Raw genomic sequence first — 12205 nt, 5'->3', positions numbered from 1 at the left:
GTATGTGCAGAAGGAAACTGCCCAAGACCAGGAAAAAACCCAGAAAAGAATAGGGGAATAGGTGGACAGAATATGAAACAATACCCAGGGCTCACACAGGATTGAGAAGAGTTCCTACTGTTAAGATTGGAAAGACCTCCTAAGATGGAGTCTTCACGGGGATACTGCCTTAGTAGTGAAAGCAATATTGACCCACTCTAAAACAACTTAAAATCAAGCCTTGAAAGGATCAAACTGATTCTAATTAATAAGTACATTCCAGAACAAAGCCCAATAGTATTTAAAGAAACACAACTAATGTAGCCCCTAATATCATAAAATGTATAGTACCCACTATCCAATCCAAACTAATCAGATGTATAAGGAAGCAGGAAAATAAGATCTCTTACTAGGAGAATGTATCAGTCATTGGAAATAGGCCCAGAATTGGAAGAGTTGATAGAATTAGCAATGAAGAATACTGAAAGTTATTATAAATATGCTCCATATTTTTAAGGAAGTATAAGAAAAACCAAGTGTGATAAAAAAATGAAATTCATAAAACAACTCAGGGGAAACTTCTAGAAATGTAGAATATCTCAAACGAAAAAAATACATTGGTTGGGATTAACAGAAGATTGGACATTACAGTAGGAAAAAAAGTGATATTGAAGACATGGAAATAGAAACTATTCCAGATGAAGCACAGAAAAAGACTGGGAAAAAAAATGAACATGAGTCTCAGTGATTTCTAGAACAATGTCAGGCTTACATTCATATAATTGAAATCTTAGAAATGAGGGTAGTCAAAAATTATTTCAAGAAACAATAGACACAAATTTGCAATTTTGATGACAACTATAGATTTACATATCCAATAAGTTCAACAAACGCCAGATGGAAGAAAGACAAAAGAAAAGCATATCATAATCAATTCCTTAAAGCCAGTGATAAAAAAAAAATCATGAAAGCAGCCAGTGGGGAAAAGACATCATGCAGAGGAACAACAACAACAAAAGTTTTAGCAGGCTTCTGATCATAAACTATGCAAGCAGAACACAGTAGAATGACCTAGAACTTTATACCCAGTGAAAATGCTTTTCAAAACTGAAGTTTTGTTGTTTTTTTTTTAATTTATTCGACAGAGATAGAGACAGCCAGTGAGAGAGGGAACACAAGCAGGGGGAGTGGGAGAGGAAGAAGCAGGCTCATAGCAGAGGAGCCTGATGTGGGGCTCGATCCCACAACACCGGGATCACACCCTGAGCCGAAGGCAGACGCTTAACCACTGTGCCACCCAGGCGCCCCAAAACTGAAGTTTTAATAAAGACTTTCAGACAGTGAAAAGTTGGGAAATTCATTGCTTACAAGGTATACTATAAGAAATGTTGAAAGAAGCTTTTTTGCACACAAAAAAAGATGATACTAGATGGAAATTTGGATAGACATGTAGAAGTGAGGAGTGCCAAAAGTGGTAGATATGTGGATAAATAGACTTATTCTTTTATAAGTCTATTTTAAAGTGACCTGTTATTTTTATTCATTTTTAAATTTATTTTTTATTGTTGTTTAGTTTTTATTTCATAATCATAAACTTAACTCTGCAATCCAGCTAGACTTGGAGGGGAATAAGGAAAATACGAAACTCATAGAACTGCAGTGAGAGCACAAAGTTATAGGATTTTTTGAACAGATGGGGGTGAGTAGGTGCTCTCCTGAGCTACAGAAGTAACGGTCTGGTGGGGTGCCTGGGTGGCGCAGTCGTTAAGCGTCTGCCTTCGGCTCAGGGCGTGATCCCGGTGTTTCAGGATCGAGTCCCACATCGGGCTCCTCCGCTGGGAGCCTGCTTCTTCCTCTCCCACTCCCATGCTGTGTTCCCTCTCCCACTCCCCTGCTGTGTTCCTTCTCTTGCTGGCTGTCTCTCTGTCACATAAATAAATAAAATCTTAAAAAAAAAAAAAAAGAAGTAACGGTCTGGTAGTTAAGATAAAACACAAGTCAAATTTATTGATTTGTCCACAGTCAGCAATGGTTATCTTTTTGCTGGTCTTGCCATTCCTGGACCCAAAGCACTCTATGGCTTCCACAATATTCATGCCCTCTTTTACTTGCCAGAGACCACAGCCTTGCCATACAACCACTCACTCTTGGCAGTACAGCTGAAAAAGCTGGGAACTATTTGTGTTGGGTCCAGCATTTGTCATGGGCAAGATGCCAGGACCCATATGCTTCAGGATAAAATTCTCTTCATCATATTTCTCCCCTAGATGGACTTGCCACCAGTGCCATTAAGGCATGTGAAATTACCACCCTGGCACACAAATCCCTGAATAATCCTGTGAAAGCAGGATGTTGTATAACCAAATCCTTTCTCCTCAGTGCTCAGAGCACGAAAAGTTTTCTGTTGTCCTTGAAACTTTGTCTGCAAAACAGCTCAAAGGAGATGTGGCCCAAGGTCTCGCCAACCATGGCAATGTTGTACACCGTGGCATTGACCGTGGCTGGGTGGCATGGGCGGCTTCTGGGCAGTGGAGTCTGCAAGCTATTTTTATTCTCATTTTTTAAATGCCTTGGAAAGATAATTGACTCTTTAATGCAAATATAATAATTTTAATAGAGAAGTAAAATACCTGACGACAGCACAGGGAATGGGAAGAGGAGATGGTAGTATACTCTGAAAGAATATGATATTCTTTGAAGGTAGATCATAATGACTTAGAAATGTATACTATAGGGGCGCCTGGGTGCCTTAGTTGGTTAAGCCTCTGCTTTCAACTCAGGTCATGATCCCAGGGTCCTGGGATCGAGCCCCATGTGGTGCTCCCTGCTTAGCGGGGAGCCTGCTTCTCCCTCTTCACCTCCTCCCTTCTGTGCTCTCTCTCACTCTCTCTCTCTCTCTCTCTGAAATAAATAAATAAATAAAATCTTTTTTAAAAATGTGTATTATAAACTCCCAAGATTCTACTAAAAAACAAAAATGTGTAACTAATAAACCAATAGTGGAGATAAAATAGAATCATAAAAAATACTAAATCCAAAAAAAGACAGAAAGAGGGAAAAGGGAATAAACTGATGTGACAAATAGAGCACAGAATAACAATATGGCAGATTTAAACCCAACCATACTGATAATTGCATTAAATGTAATGGTCTAAACATTACAAGTAAAAGTTAGGGTTTGTGAGATTAAATAAAAACAAGATCAGGTGCCTGGGTGGCTCAGTTGGCGAAGTGTCTGCCTTCAGCCCAGGTCATGAACCTAGGGTCCTGGGATCAAGTCCCACATCGGGCTCTCTGCTCAGCAGGGGGTCTGTCTGCTCCTGCCTCTCCCTCTGCCTCTTCCCCAGCTTTTGCTCTTTCTTGCTCACTCTCTCTTTCTCTCTCTCAAATAAATAAATAAATCTTTAAAATAAATAAAGAAAATAAAAACAAGATCTAGGGGCTCCTGGGTGGCTCAGTCAGTTAAGTGTCCAACTCTTTTTTTTTTTTTTAAAGATTTTTATTTATTTATTTATTTATTTGACAGAGAGACAGCCAGCGAGAGAGGGAACACAAGCAGGGGAAGTGGGAGAGGAAGAAGCAGGCTCCCAGCGGAGGAGCCTGATGTGGGGCTCAATCCCAGGACCCTGGGATCATGCCCTGAGCCGAAGGCAGACGCTTAATGACTGAGCCACCAAGGCGCCCCTGAGTGTCGAACTCTTGATTTCAGCTCAGGTCATGATCTCAGGGTCCTGAGATTAAGCCCCATGTCAGGCTCACTGCTTAGTGGGGAATTTGCTTCTCCCTCTTCCTCTGCCCCTCTTCTTCCCCCTGGCCCGACTCATGCTGTCTTGCTCTCTGTCTCTCAAATAAATAAAAAATAAAATCTAAAAAAAAACAAAAAACAAAAAACCCAAGATCTAACTGTATGCTGTCTACAAGAAACCCCTTTAACTAAAAGACAGAGAGAGATTAAAAGTAAAAGGATAGGAACAATATACCATAAAAACACTAATCCAAAGGAAGCTGAAGTGGCTCTGTTATTATCAGAAAAAGTAGATTTTGTAACAAAAATTATTATAAGAATAAGTGAGTGATTCCATAATGATAAAAGGATGTATTCCCCAAGAATACATAGCAATTCTCTATGTTTATGTATCTTATGATAGTTTTAAAATGCATGGAACAAGGAGCACCAGGGTGGCTTAGTCGGTTAAGTGTCTGCCTTCAGCTCAGGGCTTGATCCCATGGTCCTGGAATTGAGTCCTGCGTCAGACTCCCTGCTCAGTGGGAAACCTGCTTCTCCCTCTCCCTCTGCCTCTCCCTGCCAGCTCATTCTCTCTCATTCTTTCTCTCAAATAAATAAAATCTCTAAAAAAATAAAATAAAATGCATGGAACAAAACCTAATAGAAGTGAAAGTCCATAATTACAGTTGGAGATTCAGCATTCCTTTCTCAGTAATTGATAGAACAGATGCTTCCAATAAAAATATAGATTTTTACCAATACAATCACCTAACTTGGCCTAATTGACATTTATAGAATGAATACTTTACCCAACAGCAGCAGAATATACATTCTGTCTTTCTGTCTCTCCTTCTTTTCTTGGGCAGTTGAAGGGTTTATCAGTGTTATGGTTCTTTTCAAAATACCAGCTTTTGGTTTCATTGAGTTTCTCCATTATTCTGTTTTCTCTTCCACTGATTTCTGCTTTACCTTTATAACTTGCTTCATTATGCTTACTTTTGGTTCAGTTTGCTTTTCTCTTTCTAGGTTCTGAAGGTAGGAGTTTAGGTAATTGATTTAAAACTTTTCTTCTTTCCTAATATAAGAATTTTAATGCTACAAATTCACCTTAAAACACACTTTAGCTGCATCCCATAAATTCTGATATGTTTTATTTCCATATATTGGAATTAATTGTCTGTCTTGGTAAATGTTCTATGCATACTTGAAAAGAATTAAAATTGGTGAATTTTATTGTATATAAATATATCTCAATAAAGCCTATTTTAAAAAAGTAATATACAATATCTCCTTTTTATATTTTTTAATTCATTAGCTATATTTCACAGAGAAAAAGACTAATGTATTTTAAAAGAGGTTCAAATAATAATTATAGAAAATTTCTTAAGTGAAAATTAACATTTTCTTTAATTCTGTGACTAGAGATACACTCTTTTTTATATTTTTAAAACCAGTTATAAAAGCAATTCTTTTATTTAAAACACCAGTAATAAAAATATTTTTCAAATGATTCTTGACTTTTCAAGGAATAATGTTTAAAACTGAGAAGTTGTGATTTTTCTTTCCAGTTTTCTCTAACTCTTGGTAAGGAGTGGAGAAAGAAGTAATCATAACTGTAGTCTTTTCTGATTTCTGGAACAAATCCCTTTTATGGTGTGACTCATAAGCTTGTTATTGCCATAGGGAAAAAGAAAAACCAATTCCCGAAGCGTAACTGTTTTTCAGGTTGAAATCAGCCCGCGATGTTGTATCCAGAACTGGGCATTCATTGGCTCTGGGTTGCTTGCATCGTTATGTTGGGGGTATTGGCTCGGGACAACATCTGAAAACCAGTGTCAGCATTTTATTGGCTCTAGCACAAGATGGAACATCCTCTGAAGTTCAGGTAGAATGTTGATTTTTTTATCATGAAATTTTTAAATAATATATTTAGGGCTATCAGTTATTGTAAAGTAGTAATGATTCTGATAATTTGTTTAAAAAAATGTATTAGAGTCTTTCTCTGTCATTTGATTTTATGAGTCTTACTTGTAAAAGTGTAGAACAGGATTTTATATTTTAACCTAATCTTAAATCTGTCTTATTCCGGGAATTTAACCCATTCATATATATTTCTTGAAACATAATTTCTTTTTATTACGTACTGTCTTTTGTGCTTGTTTTCTCTCTCTCTCTCTTTTTTTTTTTTTTTTGCATTTCCTTACATTTGCTAAACTGATCAAGTTTCTTTTTTTTTTTATTTTTTTTATTTTTATTTTTTTTAAAGATTTTATTTATTTATTCGACAGAGATAGAGACAGCCAGCGAGAGAGGGATCACAAGCAGGGGGAGTGGGAGAGGAAGAAGCAGGCTCATAGCGGAGGAGCCTGATGTGGGACTCGATCCCAGAACGCCGGGATCACGCCCTGAGCTGAAGGCAGATGCTTAACCACTGTGCCACCCAGGCGCCCCTGATCAAGTTTCTTTTAAGAACCATTCTCTCTCTCTTTCCATTCATACACCAACCCAGGTCCAGGGTTTTTGGATGAATCGTCAAGTATCCTCCTGGAATTTTTTGTTTGTTTGTTTTTCCTTAAACATTTTATATACAAAGAAATATAACCACAATGAAAGGCAGGAGGTTCACTTGTGTGAAAATATACTACACTTTTGATTTGCCACTTCACACTGATGCACCTGAAAAGATTAAGAGTATATGAATCCAGTAGCATTCAACTTACCAACTTCGTATTGGGACTGCAAGTTGGGAAAAGAGACAAATTCATTTGGCATTAGGGCCTACCTTTAGTTTATTAATAAGTTAGTTCCTTCACAATTAGATAAGAGACAATAAATCCACCAGTGGCTTCTAGTCTACAGGCTTAGTTTGCCTTTGACTTTTTGGTAAAAGCTTCCAGCTGTGTAAAGCCCAAAATTCCCAAAAGGGTTAGAAACAAAAATCAAAGAAGCTTATCCCTTAATAGGTGCTACACTGCTTTTTTAAAAATTCTGTTTTGACAGCAGACTAGAAGAAAATTATACCTAAAAAGTTGTTGCTTTATTTTATTTTATTTTTTAAATTTAATTTACTTTTTTTTTTTTTTCCCTCAGAGATAGCATGCAAGCAGGGGCAGGGTAATGGCAGAGGGAGAGGGAGGGAGACTCTTAAGCAGGCCTCACACTCAGTGCAGAGCCCAACATGGGGCTTGATCTCACAACCCTGAGTCATGAAATCAAGAGACGGACATTTAACTGACTGAGCCACCCATGCACCCTTCTGCTTTCTTCTTTTATGTCAAAAAGCAGGGTGGTAGTTTGCTTTCTTTTGTCTTCATCTTCTTCTCAGCCTTCTCTTGCTTTTAATTTCTTAAAATCGCACTCCTCTGACCACTCTGCACTCTGTACTCTGCACAGGACATTTTACTATAATTTGTATCAGTTACATTCCCTCAGCACTACCATATATCTGCACACGAAGAGTATAGTAGATTTTCTTAAGTTTTCCCTAATGTGTCTTGTTTTAAGAATCCTGACTCAAAGATTATACTTTACAGTTCTATTACTGGCTACTTCTATTTAACTATAATTACTAGAGATTTATTTTCCAATAATATTTTCTTCTTTGTATCCTCAACTCCTGCCTTGAGGTTTTTGTTCTTTTTTACATTTTTATTTGATAGGAAAAATTCCTCTAACAATCATTAGCTTGAATGGTATGCTTTTTGAATCCTTGCATATCTAAAACATGGCTTTATTTTGCCTTCACATTTGAATGATATTTTAGTTGAGTATACTATGCCTGGCACACAGTCCTTTTCTTTCCTTATTCGTAAATGTTTCAGGATTTTCTGTGTTCTGGTGTTGCGCATGAGAGGCTAATGGTAGTCTTTTTTTTAATATTAAATTTCAGTAAATATTAATATCTTGAATTTTAATCATTTATCTCTAAAAACCTTCGTTTATGTTTATTAGGAAATAAAAGGCAATATATAAGCCAATAATCAAAGCAACTGGTGTATAAGTATTGTGTTTAAAGTTTCTCTGCAGTGTGGCTTTGAGTATCCAGAAATGAGACTTTAGTGATGAGTTCATTTTCCTTTATACTATGCATGCATTTCACACTTCCAAAAGTCAATGGCTTATATGAGAAACTTCTGAATTAATAGGTACTTACAGACATCACAGCAATCTTTATTCCCTATCTTTTCATTGCTTTTGCTAAGAAGCTTATCTGAAATATGTATGTATGTCTGTAACCTTATATTTTTGTTTGGCAGTGTGTAAGAATTTTCCTGCCTGTGAAGTTCATCAAATTCTATATAAGTTTATCTTTTTCTCTTTTTGGAACTAGTATTATTCATATATTAGATCTTGTCTTTTTTTCTCATTATTTTTTATTTTTTGGTATTTTCACTCAGTGTTACAAGATAATCTTCCATTTGATCCTCAAGATAATGATTTTGCTTTTTAACAATAGCAATTTTTTTCCAGTTTTCCATTGCATCTTTAATATAAATCCTGAGTTTTTTAAAAAACACTTCTAGAATCTCCTTTGTGCTTTAATTATATGGCCTAAAAATCCTTATTATAGTTTTATTAAAGTGCCTTTTGTTTCTTACATTTATTTTTTATTATATATTTTTTAAAGTAATCTCTATGCCCAAAATGGGGCTTGAACTCACAACCCTGAAATTAAGTGTTACATGCTCTACTGATCGAGCCAGCCAGGCACCTCTGTTTCTTACATTTAATCATTTTCTCCAGAATGTTTGCTCTAGTCTTCCTCCCTCAAGTTGCTGTATCCCTATTATTTTTTGCTAGCTCTTGCCAGTAAATGTGGTGTCTGTACATATCTGTCCAAGTCAGGTTGCTGAGTTCTCTAGGATTACAGTAGATTGACAGGTAGTAGAAGTTGAGGTGTGGATTTTTTTTTTCTCCTCTGTTGGCAAGTTGAGATCCCTCTGTCCTCAGACCATTAGTATAACTCTCCTTTAGAGCTGCCAGCAGAAATAAAAGGTAAGTTCTTCTACAGATGGATGTAGGCAGTTTAAAGGACTTTTAATTTTCTCAGGCCTGTGCTGATGACAGTATGCGGCTCTGGGGTTAGTTTTGTAAATACTATTGGCCAGTAAGATTACTTTGTGCTTAGTAGGCATAAATAGGGGCTTGAAATGGTTCAATCCCCTTGAAGAGGTGATATGTGAATATCATTGCTATAGAAATGTATCTGAGTACAGAACATTGTCATGGTCATTGTTCTATTTCAGGCTCATTATTTAGCAAAACTCCACAATACAGGCAATAAAAATATATTTGATGACCATAAGCATTCACTAAATCAAATGTTTATTACATAAGTCATGGTCTTTTGAATGTATGAAATAGATGTACATTATAATAGAAGAAAATGAATTCATCATTGAAATTTAATTTGACACTCGAAGCCATGCTGCAGAGAAACTTAAACGTAACATTTGTACATCAGTTGCTTTGGTTAAGGTATTTTTAGATCATTGATTAAAAAGTAAGATGTTAGTATTTATTTACATTTAAGTTAAAAAATCAATTCAGTATACTCGAATTATTCCTTACAATTAAATAAAATTATATTTCATTCCAGACATGGTCTCTTCATTCACTTGCTCTTATAGTGGATTCTAGTGGCCCAATGTATCGTGGATATGTGGAACCAACATTATCTCTAGTTCTTACCTTGCTGTTAACAGTTCCCCCTTCGCATACAGAAGTTCATCAATGTTTGGGTAGATGCCTGGGTGCCATAATAACTACTGTTGGCCCTGAGCTACAAGGTGAGTAAATTCATCTTAAATTAAAGGAACTAGACATTGCTATCTTTCAGTTTCCTGAATGTCACTATCATGTTGCTTAATGAATACTTGTAATAATAATAATTACTGTGTACTGAAGGCTTCTTATTTACCAAAGGCCTACAACTCTGCTTTTTTTTTTAAGATTTATTTATTTATTTATTTATTTGAGAGCGTGTGAGAGAGCACAAGCAGGGGGAGGGGCAGGCAGAGGGAGAGGCAGAGTCCCTTCTGAGCAGGGAGCCCAGCTCGACTTGGGGCTCAATCCCAGGGCCCTGGGATTATGACCTGAGCTAAAGACAAGTGCTGGACTGACTGAGCTACCCAGATGCCCCTCAACTCTGCTTTTTATATATGCTATTTTAATTAATCCCTATAACATACCTATGACTGACTGTTACTTAAAGTTTTGAGCAGAGAAAGCCTTTTTTTTCTTCTTTTCTTTTCTTTTTTTTTTTTCTTAGCGCATATGAGCTGGGGGAGGGAGAGAGAGAATCTTAAGCAGACTCCACACTCAACACAGGGCTCAGTCTCATGATCCTGAGATCATGACCTGAGCCGAAATCAGGAGTTGGAGACTTAACCAAGTGAGCCACCCAGGTGCCCCCAGAGAAAGTCTTTCTAAATTAAATTTTACTTGGAGCGCCATGAACGCAAAGATGAAAGTGGAGCTCCTTTGTCCTGGAGTATCATCCGCTTGTCTTCATGGACTTCTGCTTCACTGTTTTTTTGAACTTTAAAGATCAGGAACATAGTTTGAAAACCCACTCCCATAAAGGAGATAATATGTGATTTTTCTATGAGGAACCAAGCTCAGAGAAGATAAGTAACTTGCCTAAAGTTACTTAACTGAGTGGCAGATTTATGAGCCTGAGGCCCATATTCTAACCACACAATTCCACTGACATAATTTTTGTTGAATGAAACACAGAAGGCAGAAAATAGCTGTGAATTTATCCTGACTGTATCATCCATTTTCAGAGTTTTCCCTTTTTTCCCTATCATTTAGTAAATGCTTTCAGATTTTTATACACATTGTCTAATTTAATTCTAACAGCACCCTGAGATAGGTGCATCTCTCCATTTTACAGATGAAACTCTGAGGCTGGGAGAGGTTAAGAGCTTTTCCATGGTTTTGTGTAGCTAGGGAGTGGTTGGAGCCAGAGGTGAAGCCCAGATCAGCTTCCTTGGCCTGCATTCTTTTTTTTTTTTTTTAAAGATTTTATTTATTTATTTGACAGAGACAGAGACAGCCAGCGAGAGAGGGAACACAGGCAGGGGGAGTGGGAGAGGAAGAAGCAGGCTCCCAGTGGAGGAGCCTGATGTGGGGCTGGGTCCCAGGACTCTGAGATCACACCCTGAGCCGAAGGCAGACGCTTAACGACTGAGCCACCCAGGCGCCCCTCCTTGGCGTGCATTCTTAACCACTATGCTGTGTTGTCTCCATCTGGACAGATACTTTAAAAAAGAAAGAAGCCCAAAATGAAAAGATCTTAATGAAGAATGCTAGGAATTGGAAAATACGTGATTTAGACATGACTTTTTCCTGCCCTCAGTGTCCTCTTTGAGAAAGTTGGTAATTTTTTCTTCCAGTGTTATCATAAGGATATGGACAGGATAAATATGGGCCTGATTAAACATAGGTGTTTACCAAGTGCTTTCTGATGCAGTGATGATGAGGCAATATGTATTTCAAACTAGAATATGACTCTATATGACTGATTTCCTTGTTTGGCATTATATGTGTATAAAATTATTTTTTTTCATTGGCAAAAAATTTAAATCACTTATAGTAGGCAATTAAGATGTTTTTACACAGTATATAATACTACTATTATTTTTCCTGACTGTGTATAAGTTTTCATTAATCTTAGGAAAATAGGATTTGAAGTTATTAAATAATATAGTGATAGTATTGGTTAAACAGAGAATGAAGAGTCTTCTGGCTCTTTCAAGTAAAACAGTGATGGGTTTAGAAGACAATATAGTTTCCTAGGGAATTTATATAAACCTAGTGAAATCTAGGAGAGATATATTATTGTCATCCATATACAGTTATATTTTGAAGTCATTTCTATGGACTTTGCAGACTTTTTGTCTTCAAAACAATCTGAAGAGTGATCAGAGGGAGGGGACATTTAGAAGATAATTGTTTTCTAGGAATATTTTTGGTAATACTAATAATAGCATTTTGCATTTTCTTTTATTTTGCTACCAGGGAATGGAGCAACAATTTCCACCATTCGTTCTTCTTGTTTGGTGGGTTGTGCAATAACCCAGGACCATTCAGATTCTCTGGTTCAGGCAGCTGCCATATCTTGCCTTCAACAGCTTCACATGTTTGCACCACGACATGTCAATCTCTCTAGTCTTGTTCCTAGCCTGTGTGTAAGTATAAAGCTGCTTCATTCATTGATTTCTGTAGGGAGCCCCAAATTTGTTTCCCAAAAGATTAAACTAGATCAAAACAAAAAATGTAAGTTTTCTGGATTGTACATTCTAGAGTTTCACCTTCAATAGTCATTTTACGACTGTTCATTTTATTTACTGGTTTCCTTTTTTACTTTTTAAGAAATATTTTGATGAACTGTTTATTTCTTGGCTGAAGAATGCATCATATTTTTAGTCTTTCCCTTTCAGAATTTTATGTCCTGAAATTTGATTGATAACTTCTGAGGGTCTGTTGCTATCA

General features: G+C 36.7%; 1 protein-coding gene across 1 annotated transcript in view; it reads left to right on the top strand.

Annotated features, from left to right (window-relative positions):
• The window catches only part of HEATR5B (HEAT repeat containing 5B), a 102369-nt gene that overhangs the window by 38865 nt on the left and 51299 nt on the right, over positions 1-12205 (top strand). The window contains exons 19-21 of the mRNA XM_008700232.2: positions 5432-5591; positions 9306-9495; positions 11732-11901. Of these exons, the coding sequence (XP_008698454.1) occupies positions 5432-5591; positions 9306-9495; positions 11732-11901 (520 nt within the window). The remainder of the gene's footprint in view (positions 1-5431; positions 5592-9305; positions 9496-11731; positions 11902-12205) is intronic.

The sequence above is a fragment of the Ursus maritimus genome, unplaced genomic scaffold (genome assembly GCF_017311325.1).
Source record: "Ursus maritimus isolate PB19 unplaced genomic scaffold, ASM1731132v1 scaffold_6, whole genome shotgun sequence".
Lineage (NCBI taxonomy): Eukaryota > Metazoa > Chordata > Mammalia > Carnivora > Ursidae > Ursus > Ursus maritimus.
Note: the sequence above shows the minus strand (reverse complement) of the source record. Positions and strands in the feature narration are given on the sequence as shown.